General features: G+C 41.3%; 1 protein-coding gene across 2 annotated transcripts in view; it reads right to left on the reverse strand.

The window, feature by feature from the left end:
* The window catches only part of COL9A1 (collagen type IX alpha 1 chain), an 86,650-nt gene that overhangs the window by 43,072 nt on the left and 21,696 nt on the right, over positions 1 to 21,882 (reverse strand). For both annotated transcript variants that reach the window (XM_084890397.1, XM_084890398.1), the window contains 13 exons: positions 20,421 to 20,495; positions 20,062 to 20,097; positions 19,876 to 19,938; positions 12,235 to 12,288; positions 11,939 to 11,974; positions 10,479 to 10,502; positions 10,083 to 10,136; positions 8,808 to 8,861; positions 8,143 to 8,175; positions 7,369 to 7,425; positions 5,247 to 5,300; positions 4,780 to 4,833; positions 1,914 to 1,967 (listed from right to left, as the gene is read on the reverse strand). In XM_084890397.1, the coding sequence (XP_084746523.1) occupies positions 1,914 to 1,967; positions 4,780 to 4,833; positions 5,247 to 5,300; positions 7,369 to 7,425; positions 8,143 to 8,175; positions 8,808 to 8,861; positions 10,083 to 10,136; positions 10,479 to 10,502; positions 11,939 to 11,974; positions 12,235 to 12,288; positions 19,876 to 19,938; positions 20,062 to 20,097; positions 20,421 to 20,495 (648 nt within the window). The remainder of the gene's footprint in view (positions 1 to 1,913; positions 1,968 to 4,779; positions 4,834 to 5,246; positions 5,301 to 7,368; positions 7,426 to 8,142; positions 8,176 to 8,807; positions 8,862 to 10,082; positions 10,137 to 10,478; positions 10,503 to 11,938; positions 11,975 to 12,234; positions 12,289 to 19,875; positions 19,939 to 20,061; positions 20,098 to 20,420; positions 20,496 to 21,882) is intronic.

The raw sequence follows: 21,882 nt of genomic DNA on the forward strand, positions 1-21,882 counted from the left end.
CTGAAGGCCCCGGTGTCCTTGAGTGTATCTTGCCTTCTCTCACTCTCCCTTTCCATCTTCTGCTGTCCTAGCCTGGCTCTTCAGGTATTGCATCAGTGTTACCAGTGTTAACACCATTAATGATAAAGAGGTAAAGTATAATGGCCCTCTTTATAACTATTTGCCTATTTAAAATATATAATACATGATAAGTATTATGCATATTACTCATTTTTATCAGCTAAGTCATAAACAGAAATGTGAGACTAACCAAACATCTACAAAGCACCAAACACAAAGTAAAAAGTGGCCAGCTGGTATGCCTCAGTAGTTGAACATGGACCTAGGAACCAAGAAGTCCTGGTTAGATTCCCGATCAGGGCACATGCCCAGGTTGCAGGTTCGATCCTTAGTAGGGGACATGCAGGAGGCAGCTGACCAATGATTCTCTCTCATCATTGATGTTTCTCTTTCTCTCTCTCTCTCTCCCTTCTACCCTGAAATCAATAAAAATATATTTTAAAAATAATAATTAAAAAAGTGATGTTGTTGAAGATAAAGATATTTTTAAATGGCCAAAAATTTAAACATTTATACATTTTTATATTATGCTAGAGGCCTGGTGCATGAAATTCGTGCATGGGTAAGGTCCCTAGGCCTGGCCAGAGATCAGGGCCAACTGGGACTTTCCGGCTGCCAGCTGGGGCCTCCCTTTCCCAGGTACTGGCGAGGGCCTTCCTTCATTCCACACCACCCCCTGATGGTCAGCGTATGTCATAGCGAGCAATTGAACTCCGGGTCTCCTGGTCAAACAATTTGTATATTAGGCTTATATATATATATATATATATATATATATATATATATATATATAGACTAGAGGCTCAGTGCATGAAAATTCATGCATTGGGGAGTGGGGGTCCCTCAGCCTGGCCTGCCCCCTCTCACAATCCAGGAGCCCTAAGGGGATGTCCTACTGATGGCTTAGCCCTGCTCCCCATGGGGAGCAAACCTAAACCACAGTATGGCCTCCCTCTGCAGGAGGCAACTGGGCCAATCAGGGAAGGCACTGCCCCCATCACCCTGCTGCTGCTGCCACTGCCGGCCACTGATGCTGCTAGCCCTCGGCCCTTGCTTCTTAGTGCTGACCCCCAGGCCAGCAGGAGGAGGAGCTGTGGAAGATAGAGGCACAACAGATCATACCCTGTCCATATTCTTCAGAGGCATAGCACCGGGACTGGGCCCTCACAGCCCCCTCTCCTGCTGCCTCTACAAAAGCGACCACAGTGCTGGACCGGCCTACACCACGGCCTCTCCCGTGCTGTGGCCTCTCCTGTGCCACTGGCCCTCAGTCCTCGCAGCCGCTGTGGCTTTGTCTGGAAGGACGTCCAAAAGATATCCAGTCTATCTGGTCTAATTAACATATTACCCTTTTATTAGTATAGACTAGAGGCCCAGTGCATGAACATTCATGCACTGGAGGAGGGGGTCCCTCAGTCCAAGCTGCCCCCTCTCACAGTCTGGGAGCCCTCAGGGGCAGGAGGTGACACAGCCATCAGGGGAAGGCGACACCCAATCACACCTCTGCTGCTGACACTGCCAGCAGCACAAGCCTTAGCCGGTCCTAGTTACCTGAGCCTTGGGCAGCCCTTGGTGGCTGGGTAGCCACCATCCGAGGCTTGTCTGTGCCTCAGGCCAATCCTGGGCGGCTGGAGGACTGAGGTGACTGGGGGACTCAGAGGCAAGCGCTCTGGTGGGGCTTGGAGGACTGGGCACTGCCATCTTATGGCTGTAGCACCGCCATCTTCAAGGGTGTAACAGTCAATTAGCATATTCCCTCCTTATTGGCTGTGGGAGCCACCATCTTTGCAATGGTGTGAAGGTCAATTAGCATATTCCCTCTTTATTAGATAGGATAATCATCATATTCTTACTTTTTCTCCCTTTTCCCCAACTATGCCGGTGATACCTCTCAGTCCTTGAGAGCCCTGGAAATGTAAAAAAGAAAAGTGAATCATTGTAGTTGAAGCACACACTCATTTATCTCATCACAAAAACTAATCCAGAAGGATGTTATTACAACCTAAGGTAACATTAACAAATAGTGACATCATATAGATGAACTTTTCTAGTTTAGAAAGAAAAGTCCAAGGAGAATTCTTCTGATGATAAATCCTTGTTTAAAATGTTGAAGACTTACACACCTGGAGTTCAAACAATTACTAATGTCAAAGAAGTAACTATCACTGGCACCAGAAAATTATGGTAATACATATGACTTAGCTTTTAATATATACAGAATACACTGCCAATCTCACCTCCTCCATGGTTTGTAAATTGGTTACATGTAACATGGTTGTGATTTTAGACCTTGGGATAATTTTTTTCTCCCCATTGTATGCCATCAAAGGCAACTAAATTCCCAAGCTAACCAGCGAAAGCTTGTGGCCTATGAATGCAGCTGCTTAAGTCTCCATTAGCCACCTGTAGTCACTATTCATTAACCCATTTCCAGGGTTATGATAAGTGTGTTCTGAACTCCAACTCCAGTAGAAAACCATCTCATCCAATCCCTGGCACCGGAGTGGGTAATCCTAAAAATGAAGGTGTGGAGTGTGATTTCTAGTATCCCTTTCACTACTAAATTGTTACCTCTTGGCTCCCTGATCCCACAGCAGAAGGGCCCCCAAAAATGAATCCTGTGAAAAGTGAGCCTAAGAGCTCCCCAGGGAGCAGCTATAGGTAGATGCTTCAGCAAGAAGTAGGGTAGCTACTTCCGAACACCTTGCTGACTGTCCGCGGTAGCTGGCTTAAATAAAGTAGCTCAAGGCCAATTATTCCCCTTGTGCTCTCATGTGGAGAAAATGGGGTCATTCCATGGCCAACTCTGCATCCAGGTCAGTCACAAAGTCTATGTAGACCAGTTAGGATTGACCTGAAATGCAAATATGCAGGACGATCCAGTTTAGGATATTCACTTAGGATGTGATGTGAGATGTGGCCACCTCAGTTCAAATTGCTCCTTTCAAAGGTGATTCTGAGTCATGACAATGCCAGGTATCATCCCTCAGGGTGACTACTTTGAAGGGCAGAGCTTGTTTTTAAATGTTCCAAAATGTATATATTTTTTTAAATCTGTACATAACTTTCTAGAGATATGTTTAAAAAGTGAAAATCTGTGAATTTTACAAAAACATCTTTACATATCCACCCCCAAACTCCAGAAGGTCAGCAAGCACTAATGATATCCCCAATGGGCCATTTGAGCCATGAATCACCCAACAGAGATTCCTTAATCCATGAGCACTTTTCAAATGCTCCTTGCAAAATCCTGTTTGTAGAATTTTTGGGAATGGCTTTTTAAATAACTTTTTAAAGTCCCTATCAAATTTTCATCAGGTAAAAAATAAAGTATAAGTCTCTCACACTATTTATCTCTATTTTCCACCCACAAACAGTGTTTCATAGCAAGGCTAGAGGAAGGCAAGCTTCTGGAACAAACACCCTTGGACTCCTCAGATTTTCTTAAAGTTCTCACATGGCTTAAAAGTAGAGTTTATTTCTTACAGATTCTCTGACTCATTTCCTTTAGCTTGATTTCCCATCGGCTCTGGTAAGCACTGATCTGCACGCTCCCTGCACCTTTATAAAAGCCAGTTGTGCAGGGAGAACGGAGCAAGGGTGGCCCCGTGTTTGTCCTACTTAATTCTAGTTTCTGAGAACAGGACCCAGCCTTGGCTAGCTACAATGTTCAGTGACTATCTTGAAATTATTATTCCCATGGTTGTTATTACTCATTGTGACCAAAAAGTGGCACTTCCATTTTCATATATGTAAATTCTGATTTAACAAACATTTTTTAAATGAAGTATGCTGATAGCCCCAATTTCCTCACTGTGCATGTTATTGCAGCTATTTGCCAAAGCACAAGGGATCAACTTTTTATTAAAAGATATGAAGACAAGCAATTAAGCATGTTCTAATTAGCCCAGTTGGAGTGTGGCTCATATGCTTGAGTTTGCCCTATGCACCAAAAGATTGCCAGTTGCATTCCTGGTTGGGGCACATACCCAGGTTGCAGGTTTGATCCCTGGTCAGGGAGCATAGGGAAGTCAACCAATCTCAATCTCTCTCTCTCAATCTCTCTCTCTCAATCTCTCTCTCTCAATCTCTCTCTCTCTCTCTCTCTCTCTCTCTCTCTCTCTCTGTCTCTAGGGAAGTCAACCAATCTCTCTCAATCTCTCTCTCTCTCTCTCTCTCTCTCTCTCTCTCTCTCTCTCTCTCTCTTTTTCTCTCTCTCTTTCTCTCTCTCTTTCCCCATCCCTCCCCCTTCCTCTCTCTATGCATGTCCTCAGGTGAAGATTGGGAAGAGGGGAATGTTCTAATTAAAATAACTGCATGCTGGCATACGATACATTAAATCCAGGTGATATACCTGCTGAATATTAAGGATACACAAAATTTTCTCATTATATCATGTAATAAATAGTGCCATGGAACACAGGAAATATATATCATTCTCAGTGTTCAATATTTTTCCAGATTGCCTATCCCTAAAATTTAGTAAATGAAAAAATATAACTATATGTATAATTTTCCTGTTAAAATGGTGCTTGAATATACAATGGGGATCTTTCCTATTTTGAAAAAAATAATAATTTCCTAAGACTGGCTTGGCAGAAAAATAGAGAATATCATGTTAATGCAATACAATTAATCCAAATGCCAAATAGAAAATATCCCAAATGTCCTGAAAAGAATATTTGCATGTCCTAGTTAAATCTTTTAAAAATACTTTACTGGAGGTCCTGGAGCTCCAACTTCTCCTGGTTCTCCTTGGTCACCTTCTTCACCCTAAAAAAGCAATCAAAGAGCACACCTGCTGTTATTCTAGCAAAGGAGCATAGAAATAGGCTTGGTCTAAATCTGCATATTTTAAATTTATTTGGCATCCTCTGCCTTACTCTACTATGCCTTAAAACATTATTTTACATGAGTAATCCATATTAATTATAAAACATTATAGTATACAAATAAAGCCACCCAAATTTTACCTTTTAAATATAAATACCTGTAACTTTTTAGATGCTTTTTTAAAGAAAGATGCGCAGGAGAAAATGAGAGGGAGGGAGGAGGGAGACAGAGAGACAGAGAGAGAACATGTATGCATATATATTTCAGGTGTGCATGTGTTAGGGAGTATTACTATAAAAATAAGATCATACTATGCAAACTTTTCCACACACTACAACACTCATTTTCCTTACCTTATGACCTTGTCTTCCAGGTTCACCAATTTCTCCTTTAGCCCCTTTATGTCCCTAACAAATGAAAAAATAAATAAATAAATAAATAAACAAACAAATAAAAAAGAATACTTGTATTGGGATTGGCACAGAAAGTGGTCAGAAGGCTCACTAAGTGATCTTACTTCCTTAATTCTGTGTCAATGTGCTGCTCAGAAAAAGATTGTGTGACTGCCTTAAATGACCTCAGTAATGCCATATGTATTACATGACTGCTACATATGGTAAGTATTAGTCTTAGTTAATAGAAAAACACTGTTCTAGAATAACAAAAGCTCCATAACCTGGTTCAGCAATTTGGTTCATTGACTTGAGGCCCCTAGATCCCTCCATCCCAAACTTCCTCTCACAGTTGGATTAAGAGCATTGTCTTTCTCAGTAAGTTACTTTCCAAGGTGACAGCTCTGATCCAACTCACCTGGTGTCTTATGCTCTGTGGAAGCTACTCTGAAAACCCTTCTGACTCTTTCAGACCCATCTCCTTCCTGGAGGTGAAGAAGGGCTGGTGTAAGAAGTGTACTTCCACCCAGCCAGTGTAGTTCAGTGGTGTAGCATCAACCTATGAACCAGGAGGTCATAGTTCAATTCCTAGGCAGGGCACAGGCCGAAGTTTGAGGCTTGATCCCAAGTGGGGTTGTGAAGGAGGCAGCCGATCAATGATTCTCTCTCATTATTGATGTTTCTATCTCTCTCTCTCTCTTCCCCTTCCTCTCTCTGAAATAAAAAACATTTTTAAAAAGGTGTGAACTTCCCTAGATGCACAACTCTCTGCCTCTTTTAATGCACAGTTTTAAATGCAAAAGGAAATCTCTAAAAGGCAGTCAGGGAGGGCTGCATAGCATGAGAAAAGATCCCCATCTTTTCTTGTTAGGACAGCTGTTCTACACATGGATGTGCTTTGGGCAGTTACATGAGGCAAGTATGAAATGAACATTCCAACGTAAGTGTATCAGAGTTTTCACTCTCAGAGCCTTTCTTATTCTGAGAGTGCCAGTCTTTGTAAGTAATAAGACACCAATCCAGGCAACTATGGGAATCCATCAAAAGTAAACTTAGGAAAAACCATAATTGGAAAATCAGTGCCTTGGGGCATTTCAGATCATAGCAGAACTCCATTGGTCTGACATTTTTCAAAATCACTTCAGACTCATAGACCAGAGGTAGAAAACCATTTGATCCTAGCATTTGGTTTTGTCTTTTTATTTTTTAATGGAAAATTTGAATTATAATGGCAGAGTGAAAGAAAAAATGCTTTTGGAATGTCCCTTTTCTTGCCTATTTTACTGTTTTTCTTTTTTTCTTCTTCTTTTTTTTTTTTGATTTTTTTTTACAGAGAGGAAGAGAGAGGGATAGAGAGTTAGAAACATCGATGAAAGAGAATCATCGATCAGCTACCTCCTGCACACCCCCTACCGGGGATGCGCCCACAACCAAGGTACATGCCCTTGACCGGAATCGAACCCGGGACCTTTCAGTCCCCAAGCCAATGCTCTATCCATTGAGCCAAACCGGCCTTGGCTGTTTTTCTTATTCAAACTAAAATAGTTTCAACTACATGATGTGTACAACTCCCCCCACCCTTCATAGAAGGCAAATTTCTAACTTTTAATTTGGTGTCTAAAGTGTCACAAAGAAATACAATATTAGTATTTCTTCCCTGAACAATGACAAAAGCTCTGTATAATCACATATCTGTGACTCGGTAGGAAGATCTGTCGGGGGCACCAGCAGGAATTTCTAGGATGAATAAGGACACAGACTAAGCCACACCATGAGCAAACGCAGACTTGCTTGACTCATCAAGTGGGGTCTGCTTAAAGCAGGGTCCTCAAACTTTTTAAAGTGGGGGCCAGATCACGGTCCCTCAGAGAGCTGGAGGGCCGGACTATATGAACTACTAATTCCTACTGTAACACCTCGGCTGCGCTCACTGCCCAAAAAACCTGGTGGGCCGGATCAGACTCCTCTGCGGGCCGCATGTGGCCCGCAGGCCGTAGTTTGAAGACCCCTGGCTTAAAGGAAAGGCTCTATTTTTGCTGTGAATAACACCCTCGAAAATAAAATACTGAAATTATTCTCTTACCCTCATGCCAGGAATGCCTGGATATCCTGAGCGACCTGGTGGACAGGCATTGGGACACTGACAGAGAGATAGAGAGAAAATGCATTAACTAGAGTTTCCACTTTATGGCAAAATGGTATTTTTTTTAGGAATTCCAGCCATAGAACCCCAATGCAATTATATTCATTAAATAACTTGGAATAACCCTTTCCTTTTTTTTATTATTTCGTTTTTTCTTTAGAAAAGTACAGAGAATATAGCAAACCTTTCCCTCATGTATCCACCATCCAGATTTAATAAATACTAATATTTTGCCATACTTATTTAAGATTTAATTTATTTTTTTAAATGTAGCCAGATAACCCATTATACCATAACTGGATCTTTTTCCCTTCCCCCCTCCATTGGATTACCTCCCTCCTAAGGGTCACAGCCCCTCATCAAATGTGCCAAAATTGCATTTAGTGCAGTTTACCAACATCATTTGCAAATCAGTCTATAAGTAAAACAAGTCTTTGACTTCTGTCTTTTAAAATGGGGGTGATCTAGTGAAAACAAAATGCCTTAGACATAAAGTAAAACTATTATAGAAAAACAAAGATATTTCTATAATGAAAAACAGTTACAATCTGAGTGTATACAAGCTACCAGTCCACTAATGCTACGGCTTGCTCTGTCATCTGAATAAAGCACAGAAATACAACATATTCCAGTGAGGTAAGTTTAAAGAGAATTCATCTGAAGATTACATGGTCTCTGACTCAAAACTATTTTGTTCAGAGGAAAACATCTTACCAGCGGATCGCCATCATGAAAGCCAATCGTTCCCTAAAGTAACAAAACGTTAGAATTAAGAATACACTTAAATATATTTAAACCTACTACTAATGATAATAGAAAGTTCACTGGACAAAATATATTTGTTCAATAAAAATATAAGGAACAAAGAGATATAATATTCCAAAACCTTGCCTCATGGGTGTATATCTTTTGGAGAACCCTAAATTGCGTAGATTATTTCTTTCAGGGGATTGAAAGGAGGTGAAATGAGAGGAATAGAAAATATGGGGAACTTGGAATCATAAACTTAAGATATGGATTATCTCCTACTTGAACTTCCATTTTCTAATTTCTTACTGTGTAAACCCTTTGTAAAAACTAGTTCATTTGAAAATGTTCTTTCATACGTCCAAGTTCTGAGCATTTGAGAGTCACAAATATCAAAGGACTTTAAATATAATGAGTAAGCCATTCCCTGAGAAAACCACGTTTAAAATTATTGTGATTCCTCTACTTTTCTTGCCTAAAAAGAACAGTGTTCTGAATGAGTGCAAAAAGTTGGTGGCTATTTTGGAATTTTAGGACAATGGCTAATTACAAGGTACTTCCATCTTTGGGTTCTTAGGTTTCTCTAATCCCAAATCTCAGATACAGAGAAATTTAAGCTGCAGATAACTTACACTGGGTCCTGGGGGTCCAGGGGGGCCAGGTGGTCCTCTTTTCCCAGGGTCACCCTAAGTTATTTGAAAATTGTGACACAGCAGTTACATACATGTCAAAACACAGTGCAGAAAACTGGTGAGGCATGAGAGAATGATATGACTAGAAACCCCTACAGAGCTCAGTGATGCATATACCTGTCACCAAAATCAATGGGTGGCCCATAATCCAATCAGCTCCACCAAACCAGAAGGGGTTCCAAAGGAATAAAACAGGGCAGAGGAAGACTTAGGGGAAAGCAAACTTCTCTATAAAATGGTCACTTTCTCTATTCTGAAAACAACCTGGAAACACTACATATTTTTCTAGCTGATTTGCAGAGGAACTGAAGGACAATACTGCTAGTGCCATCCATCTAATGGCAGCAAAAGAAGGCCTGCATCCAGCCTGAAGGTGTGAGATGGAAGGTGAATCTCTGCAGAGCCAGACTCTCCCTGGTGCTTGTCCCTTGCTCTGTGACTGCACTCTCTTGCAATTGAGACAGAAGATCAAATGTGGCTAAGTTCAAACAAGCCATTCAGGGAAAATGGATTCCAATTAGTCTTCATATCCAGAGTTTACTCCTGGCATATGTTTTCCCTCATAATCTTCTACTAGAAGACGTCAAAAGCATCTTAGATTTAATTTAACTTCATAATCATTTCATATTCATTCAGTTGTTGAGTAAGTAAATTTGTCAAACAGTAAACAAGAAAGGCATATAATCACACTTCAGAGTGATTCCTACTCTCAAGGAATTTACATCACATCAGTGTTTCATTTTTGAAATAGGTATTGAATATTAACATCAAGCACTTATGACCAGTAATTTCTTCTATGAAGTTCAGCCCTTTATTGCCTTAAGCTGTTCTTTTAATTTGATTAGACTAACAACATTAACATAAATACCCGTGTAATAATTGTAGCCTATTCACTGATCATTTCATGAAAAAACACTGGGCCCCACTCCTGGCTGAGTCTGTAAAATAGAGGTGACACTTCCTGACTTGATCACTAATTCTGAAAGTTGGGAAGAAAATTTCCCTAAAAACTTTGGGGAAAATTTTAAATCACTGTACAAAAACAAGGTAACATTGTTATCTTTGGTCTCCATCGATATTATGAACTGAATAAAATTCATCTGTCATTCTTTTGGATGTGCCAGAGAATAATATACAGTTTGGGTAATTTGCCTTCCCTAATAACATCACCTTTTAAATCAGCGAATGTCTATCAAAAGACGTTGTAGTACTCACAATTGGTCCCACACGGCCAAGCTCTCCAGGGAGACCTGCTCCCCCAGGAGGACCCTGCAGACAAATTAAAGGGACAGGGTCACTGGTGCATATTTTAACAACCCAGCACAATTGACATCCAGCATGATAAACAACTGACTTAGAATTATGTGTCTGTGCTAACTTTGGTCTCTGGAGAAACAGTAAGCCATCTGACCAAATTTTAATTACTAAAGTAGAACAGGAATTTCTCTAGCTAATAAAATATTTTGTTTAGCCTAATAGAGGTGCTGTCATAGCGGGGGGGACACTATGAACACCAGTAGGTAGGATGTTAGTTGGAGAGTAAGGTTGAGATCTGAGAACTAGGCCATTTTTATAGACTATGTAAAAAATAAATCAAAAGACGATACTCACAGGGGGTCCAGGAATGCCACGGCCCTAAAGGATTAAAATGAAAATTACAATGACATGTGATTTATATTTAGTATAAAGGCAGACACAGGCCTGACTCAGTTCAAAAATAAATTATTCACTCTATCACTAAATAAATACATGATGCTCGTTCTAAAGAAAGCACTGGATAAAGAAAAACAAACATGGCTCCGCTTCTAAAGGAAGTGGAAGCTTGTGCCAGCTCCTCACACGTCCCTCTGATGTCTAAGCTAACCAGTTATATTTTTTTCCAATCTTTCTTTTAAAGAAAACCAAAGTAAAGAAGTCACCCATGCTTGCCCTCAAGAAAACTTAACATCACTCACAAAGAGACACATCACAGCCTGACAGTTTAAAGAGCTTTTCATTTGTCGTGTTTTATAAGAAACCTACATTAACAGCAACATAGTGCAATGTTTTATAATTTATAACATGACATCTGGATGTTCTCCCAGACAAATAGACAGCGCAGGGAGGCAAGCGGGGAAAAGGGGTCCAAACACACACTCCTTGACAGGCAGGACTCTATTCCCAGACACCAAATGCAGTAGATATTAAATGTAAAATGGTGCCACTCCTGAAATGATCTATGATGGGACAGGCTGAATTCGATTTTAAAACTAGCATTCCATCCCCCTCTCCTTTACACTGTATATCTCTTTAGCAAACCAAACTGTTTATGATTAGGGGTTGAAACCACATCATATTCATCCTCCAAGCCTCAATTCCTAGCACAAGGCTCAGTATATAATAAACCCTAACTATATGCTCATTAAACTTTATTAATAAACTGAACACCAGCTGCCTAAAATCCCTTACTTTCTCTCTTTGCTTTCCAGGTTCACCTTTCCTCTCTTGGGGTTCCTCATAACTCTTTTCTCGCCTACTCAGGCTTGAATCACTTTTCTTCACAGCTATCTCTGTCTGATACCAGGCCAGCCAAGGTGGGTGCAATGTGATTGGTCGGGGGCCCAGCCATTGCCCCATGATCGCCCCACAGAGGAGGCAGGCTTCCCTCACAGAGGAAAGCCAAGGTCCCAGGTGCTGGCAGCCAGAGAGAAGGAAGGCCTACTCTTGCACAAATTCCATGCATCAGGCCTCTAGTAAGAGATAAAAACCAGTTATGAAGAAACTAGTGTGTTATTATGGGCTAAACACTGAATACTTCAATTTGCTGATGTTAAGCAAGAAATGTTTTCTGTCAATTAGAGCGGAGGAGGTGTTTTCCATTGGGAAATACCACCTACAAACAAACACATATTTTACTGTCCATTCTCTAAGGTGTTTCTACACATATTCAGAATACTTACCATGCCAGGTAAGTCATAACTTTTTTTTTTTTTGTAATTCATATTATGTAGAAAACTACATTTAAAATTTCCACAGTGGCAAATTTTTACCTAAAGATAGATTTGCAATTCTATTGCTTTACATGCACTCACTGGAAATCCACGTGATCCCGGCACACCAGGTTCTCCCTAAAAATAAAAATAGCTTCATTGTACTTAGCTTCTTGTAGTATAAATATGTAAGTATACAAACTGTATTAATATTAAAATCATTAAAACACTCCACCTGGGTGTTTTTTATTCAATTTAACTCAGCCAAAACACTATTTTAGTTGAACAGTGTATTTCAGCTGCTTCACAACTTTATTAGTTGATTTGCAGTCATTACAATAAAATTATATTTCGGCATTTAATTAACACCAACAAGCAATACCAGAAGGCTAACTTACTTTTTGTCCTCTTTGCCCCCCAGAGCCAGGAGATCCATCAGGTCCTGTTAATCCCTAACAAAGCAAGTTGATATTAGAATATTATAGCATCCTTAGTCAAATCATTAAGCTAATAATTTCATTTTATTTATTAATTATGTTCAAATGGTTACCTATGTATAATGCAAATATTCATAAAAATATCTTCCTATATTCTTACTCAAAGGTAATGTTTAACATGCCATCTGTTAGTTACTTCATATTGATAAATGTGATTACATTCCTAACTTCTTGCTAGCTACATTGTTTATCACAGAGCTCAATGACAATGTTTTTTGCCATAGCTTTGAAAAAAATGCAACATAGCAACTACAGTATTCTAATAGCTAAATCTGATGGAACAACAGGTCTTGGCTGTGTGACTTATCTATGTTTTAACACCTCCTTTACTTCATTTATAAAATAAAAGTACTATGTGTCTCTATAACTCTCTAATAATATCTTGAGAATTGATTTAATGTTTCTTCGATAGGAATTTAAAATAAACAATATCCTTATTACCTTATAGCCACCTACGTAAAGCCCTCTAGCCATCTTCTAGCAATGACTGCTTATTCAAGAACATCAGCTTTTAAAGTTGAAACATTTGAGAGCATGAATGTTTCTATATTATCTTCCTTAATAAAAATAGCTATGCTATAATTAAGAATATAATTTCATGTGTGCTATGTATTTAAAATTTAAGCCACTTACTAGAAAACACTTTATAACTCTTATATTTAATACTAAAGCAATTATTAAAGCATGTCTCCAAAGAGTGCTCATTTTTTCCAGTACTTATTTTATTGTCATTCTCAACATAAAGTAGATATTAAAGCAAGATAACACTGTGTTATTTGAATTTTCCTATTTCGTGAAGATACATTTTTATATTTTTAATTTTAGTTACTCTTAGACTCTTTTAGATGTCATTTATAATGTAATCTAGAAATTAAACCTTGCTAAAGATAATTTTATGTATGTGTATATGTACAGGTTTGTACATATACATAATGCATGATTATATAAGTGTCTTATAAAACCTATCTATTATTCAAATTTTGAAAAAGATTCAAGTGATATTAATTGAGGGAAGGTTTCCTTGAAATTATAAAAACCCTACTTAAAAATGGATCATCAAAATCCATTTTTAATCAGTCATAGTCTACATAATTATCAATAAAATGCTTTCATGTAATTTATAGAGAAAATTTGTTCACTGGTCACCATTTTTACATTTCTCTATATTAATTAATTTCTTTCATAACTCCATAGAGTGAATAAAAGTAGAAAAAATTAATTAAAAATGTTAATTACTGGAAGTGTGCCAATGAAGAAAATTATTAAACCCACACAAAAGAATTTTTGACAGACTGTCTCTTATTTTCAATTGCCCTAATCCCGTGGTCGGGAAAACTGCAACTCTCAAGCCACATGCGGCTCTTTGGCCCCTTGAGTGTGGCTCTTCCACAAAATACCACGGCATGAGTGAGTCTATTTTGAAAAAAATGGCATTAGAAGAAGCTTAAGTTTAAAAAATTTGGCTCTCAAAAAAAATTTCAATCATTGTACTGTTAATATTTGATTCTGTTGACTAATGAGTTTGCCAACCACTGCCCTAGTCTGATTACAACACTCTAATTTGGGAACAAGCCCCAACATCTTAGTTGCTGAGCAGCTGTGGGAATGGAACGCTGGCTTCTATACTTCAGCAAACAAACATACATCCAGGAACCCTCTCTGGAGGCATGTATGGCACATAGATTTTCTAAACCTCGGAGCATGTTTAACTAATGGAACCTCTAACTCCCACTTGATGTATATGTCCGCCAAGAACAATCCTGGCCAATTTTCACACACAACCCACTAGACATCCTCAGTCTGTGACTTGAATAACTGATGAGATTAGGAGACAGTGGCTTCTATTTATGGTAGAATTCCAGCTGCACAAGAATAGAGCAGAACCAAGTAAAGGGCTGGAGAACCTGGAGGTTGCTTCCAGGTCTCTCCTTACTTAGTGTCCTCCACAGGACATGATAAAGATGTCTATCCCTAGGAATCTCTCTGAATTAAATTGAAAATATATTCTGGTATCAGATGTTGCAGTGTACTCTGTTATGAAATAGCCATGTAGAAAGGCATAAAACTCCATGAGCTGAAATTGACATTTTTAGAAATGTAAAAAATACACTCCAGGAGGACAAGAGCTATGCGTCCATTAGATTCTAGAACATTGCCTCAAGAATCTAATACATACTCAATACCTGACTATGGAATAAAATTAATTTAGGTCAGCCTGGTAGGTGTGAGGATATGACACCTGTCCCTTAAACATCATCTTTATTTTTTGTTGAAACCCCAGCTCTGCCGCTTATTAGCTATGCAACCATTCACAAGTTGCTTAACTACATAGTGCCTCAGTTTCCTAATCTGTAAAATAGATGTAATTATAATAATAATAATATCTACCTCATGTGGCAATGTGGAAGGTTAAATGGGATATAACACACCAAGTGCTTACACCAGTGCCTGGCAGAGCGTGCTCTGAATAAACGTTAGCTACTCTTATTGTCATCATTATTACATCATCAGCCCTGTTCTAGATGCTGGGAAAGGCTCACATGAATCATAAGACATGTTTCCTGTTCTCTGGGAAAGAGTTCTGCAAACAAACAAACAAATACAGACACTAACCACAGGCACTGTACTCACAGACCTCTCACATTGCTTTGAAGCCTTACTAGTTCTGCTTATACTGACTTTTGAGAATAATTTCATAATAACTCACTATGCTAAACATATAACATCCCCCAGGAATAATAGTTATATACATTCAGAGTATGTACTAACCTCTTTCCTGTAGAAAGGGCATGGTTTAAGTATAATTCCTATAATTAATTCTAATTATTCTTCTTCCTATCTTAGATGTATGCTATAAGAATAAATAAAATGCTGAAACCGGTTTGGCTCAGTGGATAGAGCGTCGGCCTGTGGACTGAAAGGTCCCAGGTTCGATTCCAGTCCCAGGTTCGATACCTTGGTTGCGGGCACTTCCCCAGTGGAGGTTGTGCAAGAGGCAGCTGATCGATGATTCTCTCTCATTGATGTTTCTAACTCTCTATCCCTCTCTCTTCCTCTCTGTGAAAAAAAAAAAAAGATCAATAAAATATATTTTTTTTAAAAGAATAAATAAAATACTGTTTTTGCAGAGCTCACTGAGCATGTCACAGCAAATAGTGCCTATAAGCATGTCTCTAGAAATATTATTAATGAGTAGAGGCCCAGTGCACAGATCCATGCATATTGAAAGGAAATTAAAAGATGGCCAGTGGGGGCGGGACTGGGCAAGAGGGGCCAGACACACCCTGTAGCCAACCTTCCATAGTCCCTCCTTGGCTGGATGCACCTGAGGTGGCACAGGGCTTAAAGGGTATCAGCAGAGTAAGTGGGATCCCTCTGGCAGGTGGGGTCCCTCAACCTGGCTTGAGGAGATCGGGCTGAAACCAGCTCTCTGACATCCCCTGAGGGGTCCCAGAGTGCAAGAGGGCACTCTGCAAAGTTGCTGTTGCTCAGCAATTCCTGAGTTGAGTGTCTACCCCCTGGTGGTCAGTGCGCATCATACCTACAGGCCAGTCAGCCGTTCTCTTAGCCTTTTATATATATAGAAGATAGATAATAACATAGTTGTCCATTGGGTACAAGCTTATAACCAAGCTCCGACTTCTCTAATTTTACATGTCTATGGGGGCAAAGAACTTAAAGTCATAGCAGGAAGGAAAAGATTCTGTATATAAGCCTAGCCAGTTTGGCTCAGTGGAGAAAGTATCAGCCTACGGACTGAAGGGTCCCAGGTTCAATTCTGGTCAGAGGCATGTGGCCTGCTTACAGGCTCAATCCTGGGGAGGGGGGGAGGGGGCGCGGGGGGAGCTTGCAGGAGGCAGACAATCAATGATTCTCTCCATTGATGTTTCTAACTCCTCCTCCCATCCTCTCTGAAATCAATAAAAATATATATTTTTAAAAGATTAGATATATATTTCCCCCACATTTACATTTACACACACATACATGCACACACACACGCACAATTTTAATTTTTAATAATTCTTATTAAAGAAAGAAAAGAGAGCAATTTTACCAGTGGCAGAAAAAATTGCTTTTACATGAGTGTTTAAAAAGATAAAGTTCTATATAGGATGATAGTGAAGGTGACTGTTTCGAACTTTTACGCTGCTGCTTGGCAGGGAGCACAAGGCATACCAGCCCTCGATCTAATTTCCTCCCGCATTCCAATGACTCAGGTCTGGAGACTCAGGCATAACAACTGCCACCACTTTTTATCTTTTCTGTCAAAAATCCACTTAATTTGAGATAATTACCTTTAAACCATGTTCCTTTCAAATTCTTCCAAATATCATCTGGTAATGTTAACATGTGGTAATGTTAACTAAATGCAAAAAAAAAAAAAATACAGCTTTGCAATGATAGAAACAGCAGAAGACGGAGATTGGAGGTTTATGGTCCTACAATTACACTCAGGTTCACCTATTATAAAAACATTATTGAAGCTTTCCTACTGCCCTATGTCCAGGGACAAACAAACACAATGTCTGTTTATTTTCAATGTCTTTCTTTATTCTCAATGTCTATCCTGAATTTAGAATAAAAGACATATTTAAAATGTCAAATGAGACAAAGGGTGGAGTAAGAAAACTTTTTGGCTAAGAATCTTATAAGTCTTACTAGAGGCCCAATGCACAAAGATTCATGCAAGAATGGGCCTTCCGCCGAAACCGGTTTGGCTCAGCGGATAGAGCATCGGCCTGTGGACTGAAAGGTCCCAGGTTCAATTCCAGTCAAGGGCATGTACCTTGGTTGCAGGCACATCCCCAGTAGGGGGTGTGCAAGAGGCAGTTGATGGATGTTTCTCTCTTATCAATGTTTCTAACTCTCTATCCCTCTCTCTTCCTCTCTGTAAAAACTCAATAAAGTATATTTTTTTTTAAAATGGGCCTTCCATCCCCTGGCTGCCGGCACTGCCTTTGCTCCGTCCCGAGCCATCTTTTCTCTCCAGCCTGGAGCCACCTTCCCACTTTCCCACACTGCCCAAAGGCCCGTACCTCCCCTCGCCACTTGGCGCCTGCGAATGCAAATTAACCTGCTATTTATTGGGTTAATTTACATACTCACTCCTGATTGGCTGGTGAGTGCCACGAAGGTAGGGTCAATTTGCATCTTACCCTTTTATTAGTGTAGATGTGGCTCCATTTCATAAAAATCATAGAAATATTTATAAATAATTATAAAATATCAATTATAAGTTATTTTTATTACCCACTGAATTATCCATACCATTTTTCATTAGTAATTCAGATTCTAAAAATTCACAGTTATTCTTTTTCTCTCTATTTTCTCTGATTATCCATCTATTTAAGAACCTCATTTGTATCTGACTAAAGCAAAACTATCTAAAAAAGAGTAATTCTAAAAATCAAGAAATCTGGTTTCTTTCTTAGCCACTAAAGAACTCTAGGTCCCTGCGGAACCTAGTCTCCTCATAACTGTTCAGTTTCCTTATCTGTGGAGAATAACATTAGCCAAACCTGCTTTCCAGAGTGCGGTAAGTTTGAAGGAAATGATGTTTGTTAGGGTGCTTGAGAAAAGTGCAAATTGGCATAGTTAATATTTTGCTTAGTTCTAGGAAATGCCTAAAATACTGGCACATAGATGGATTTCTTCCTTTTTTCCTTCTTCCTTTCTCTTTTTCTCTTGCTTTCCTTCTCAATCCCAGGAGACTGACTCAATATCCTCATCAGACTCTCCCTGAGGGCCTTCCAGGATCAAAGTAAGGCACAAACTCTTACATTTTTAAACTTTGGGAATCTGGTTTGTTCTGTACTATAGTACTGCAACTGCAGACACAGAAAAATTGTTATTTACATTTACTTCTGAAGATTTTGAAGCACTCCCATTTGTTTATCCAAAATATCTATTTATGTAGGGATAAACAAATGGGAGTTTATAAAGCAAAACTAGGTATTATCTTTCTGACCTTAAGGTAAAAAATAAAGAATTCGTTGAGCATGCTACATAAGACCATAAAACAAAGGCACAGAGAAGTCTAGCCCTCTGTCTGAGATTATTGCAACTCAATAGCAAGTGCTTCAACTACCACAAAAATTAATAATGATAATACTAACAGAAATAATAATGATAATAATTCAATCATAAAATTTCTTTTCACACAAAAGTCAAATCAAAGTTTCAAAGAAATGCAAAAATAAACCCAATCTATATTGGGCTACTAGTTTTTCAGTGGTCTCATATTTATTAGACATTTTTGTTATGGGACTGTTTCAAGTCATTCAGAGTGTATATTATACAAAAGTTAATTTGTTATTCAGCTTGTATTCTCCAAATATTCATCCTTGGGGGCCTCACACACTATCACTTTACATACATAACATAGAAAGTTCAAACTAGAGGCTTTGAAATGTAAAACAATCTACTTCCTAAAGCATAAATACCATAGACAAATGTCCTCATTATGATAATCTGGATAAAGAAAGCACATCTTGCTAGCTGTTGAAATCTTGCTATTTTGCTTTTCTCAAAATGAAGGATTTGTCCTAAACTCAAATCAAACATTCCTGGAGATTACAGCCACCGGTTTTCAGGTGCTTCCTGTGAGTCAGAAAAGTCTTTAGTTTTGGGAAACAACATAAAGTGATGACTTGAAGGATAACGTGGAGGCACCACTGTCTGTGCTCTGAGAAGAGATGCCATAACCTTCTCCACTTGGTGTCTCAACCACAAAGTCCAGGACTGGCCTGTACTGGGAACTCAGTCAGTATGAGCTGAGCGCCTAAAGACGGGAGAAGCTGGGCGTCCTGAAGTAATCTTTCTCCGAGGAAATATTATTCAGGGTTAGGGTCAGTATCTGAGTTTCCTGCTGATGGGGGAAGGGAGTATGGAGAAGGGTATATTGGGCAACAGTTGCTGGTTCCTCTTCATGCAACCCTAGCCAGCTTATTCTTATCTAAGAAAACCCCATGGAAAGAGAGAAAACTGGTTTTAAATTTCCTATTCCATGTGTGCTGGCCATTCATTGCCCTGCCCCACCCCCAAACACCCCACTCACTTCCGGCCCTCCCCTCAACCCATTTCTTTTTTTTCTTTCCTTTTCCCTGCCTGAGGTTGTTTTTCTGAATTAATCTAGGGAATGGCAGTAAGAGGACAAGAGCAAAGACAGCGTGCTCCGAAGCCCCAGCGGAGACCAGTAGGCGTCCATCTCCCCCAGCACCTCTTGTGCCCCCAAGTGGGGCTGAGAGTGCAGAAGGTGAGCAGAGAATGGACGGTCTGAGGCAGGAACCTGGTGCCAGTGCTGTTTTTCTGAAAGCTGAAAATGCCAGCGCTGCGTGCCAGTCCCCAGAGAGCCCTGAGGTATGCGGGCACTTCACCCTGGCAGGCCTCTTGGCAGAAAGCTGCTGCCTCCGAGTCAGCCAGGCAGATTCAGGGCCACGGCCCGTTCCAACTAGGTCTACCGCCTCCCAGCACTGAGTCTCCCCCCTCCTCCTGCCCTTCTCCTCCCTCCCCTACACACACACACACACGCCTACTCACGTCAGCGCCAGGTGTGCCAGGCTTGCCAGAAGCTCCGGGTTTCCCAGGTTCTCCAGGAGGACCCTGAGCGGGGGAAGGGGGAGGTAAGGAGAGAGAAAGGTGCAGCGTTGAGTCCCTGTGGACACAGGTGGCTGCAAACCACATCCAAAGGAACCCAGTGGGGTGCAAACGCGCTGATCAACTTACCGGGGGGCCTGGCGGACCCTTTGGGCCTCGGTCACCCTGGAGAGGCAGGAGAGAAGGAAAGAGCAGTCACCGAGATGCTGGGGACCCTCTGAGAGAATCCCACCACGTTCCCCACACCGATGGGGACAGAAACAAGGTGCATGGTGGAGGTTCGTGACCACTGGAGACAACTGCCTCCTCCCTCGGAAAATCCCCAGTCTTCTGAGATCCAAGCCCCATGTCACCCAGGTCCAATCCCGCCTTTGGGGGGGGGGGGGGCAACTTGTCCCCTCAAAAAGCAGCCTCAGAGCCGCAGCCTCTGGAGAAAGGGTAGGAAAGGGCAGGACTGGAAGACAGGGGGGCTGGAGAGAGAAACTTACGTCGATGCCATCGATGCCGGGAACTCCAGGGGGCCCTGGAGGCCCGGGCGGGCCCTGCTCGCCTGGGGGACCTCTCTGACAAAAACAGCACACGCGGTTAGTGGCACAGACTGGGCAACAGGGAGAAACTGGGCGCGGGGTCCTGAGGCCTCCACCTCCTCCCCCTGAGGAGGCCGGGTTTTGAAACCCAAATAGAGCAAATGGATCAAACTTCCAAGCTGCACAGGTTGCCTGGGCTCTGAACAAGGCTGAACAGTGGGGTTGGAGCCTCATCTAAGCCCCCCACATGGGGAGAGGGGTCCCAGGGCCTCACCTCTACAAAGTGCACTAAACCCAAAGGGGGCTGGGAGGGAGGAAGGGAGGGCCTGATCCCCCCTTGAAGGGATTCAATCTCGAAAACGGTGGTCACCGGATACCTTGGTTGAATCAGTAATTGCAAGTCAGTGTTTGGGCTCAAATGGAACCGCTAAGGCTGGAGGCACTCTGGATCAGATGGGTTACCATATCGTTTTTTGTAAATCTCTCCAGCCCAGTAGAAGGCTGAGGGGCGTACTCTTGAGGGAAAGATCCATGGGGAAGAGAGGGGCAGAAGGCCCCTGACTCCCAGCGAGCACCCGGCCTCATTTCAGATTCACCTGCAGGGACGCTTTCTATGCATGAGGTCTTTGCACCTCGCCTCCAAATTTCACTGACTCTAAGGAGTGACCCCTCTTATCGCTTGGGAGCAGCTGAGCTTTGAAAATAGTGTGAGCATGTTGCTTAGGGCGTGTGGGGGACTTTTCCACCCTTCTAAATGTAAAAGAAAGAAAGGAGAAAAAGCTTCTTTCATCAAGGAAAACTTTGGTTTTTTTTCTAAGCTCCAGTGAGCAGACAGGTTACAATGGGGTCTTTGTCAGTGAAACCTCAAACCCTGGCCACACTCCCCGCCCCCGGCTCGGGCGGGAGGGATGCCGGAGCCTTGGGGAAGCTGCTGAAATGTCTCTGGGCGCCAAGGCTGCCCAAGGCCAGTCCTCAAGCCGCGGGCACCCCTGGCAGCACGCACGGTTTATTTTTTTTTAATGTATTTTATTGATTTTTTTACAGAGGAATAGAGAATTAGAAACATCGATGAGAGAGAATCATCGATCAGCTGCCTCCTGCACACCCCCCACTGGGGATGTGCCCGCAACCAATGCACATGCCCTTGGCCGGAATCGAACCCGGGACCTTTCAGTCCGCAGGCCGACGCTCTACCCACTGAGCAAAACCGGTTTCGGCAGGACACAAGGTTTAGAGCTGCCACCGCGGGCTGGGGGAGCAGCAGGAGAGGGAGGTTGAGGGGCGCTGGCCTGAGTTCTCGCCCGCCATCCCCGGCTCCCTGGCTGTGTCCAGGAGAGAGAGAGGGGAGAGAAGGGGAGGTAAAAGGAAACCGAGCTAAAAATTAAAGCTAAATCTGGAGACACCGAGGACCTTTGGGGTCTGA

Source organism: Pipistrellus hanaki (genome assembly GCF_964339955.1).
Source record: "Pipistrellus hanaki genome assembly, chromosome: 7".
In the NCBI taxonomy this organism is placed as follows: domain Eukaryota; kingdom Metazoa; phylum Chordata; class Mammalia; order Chiroptera; family Vespertilionidae; genus Pipistrellus; species Pipistrellus hanaki.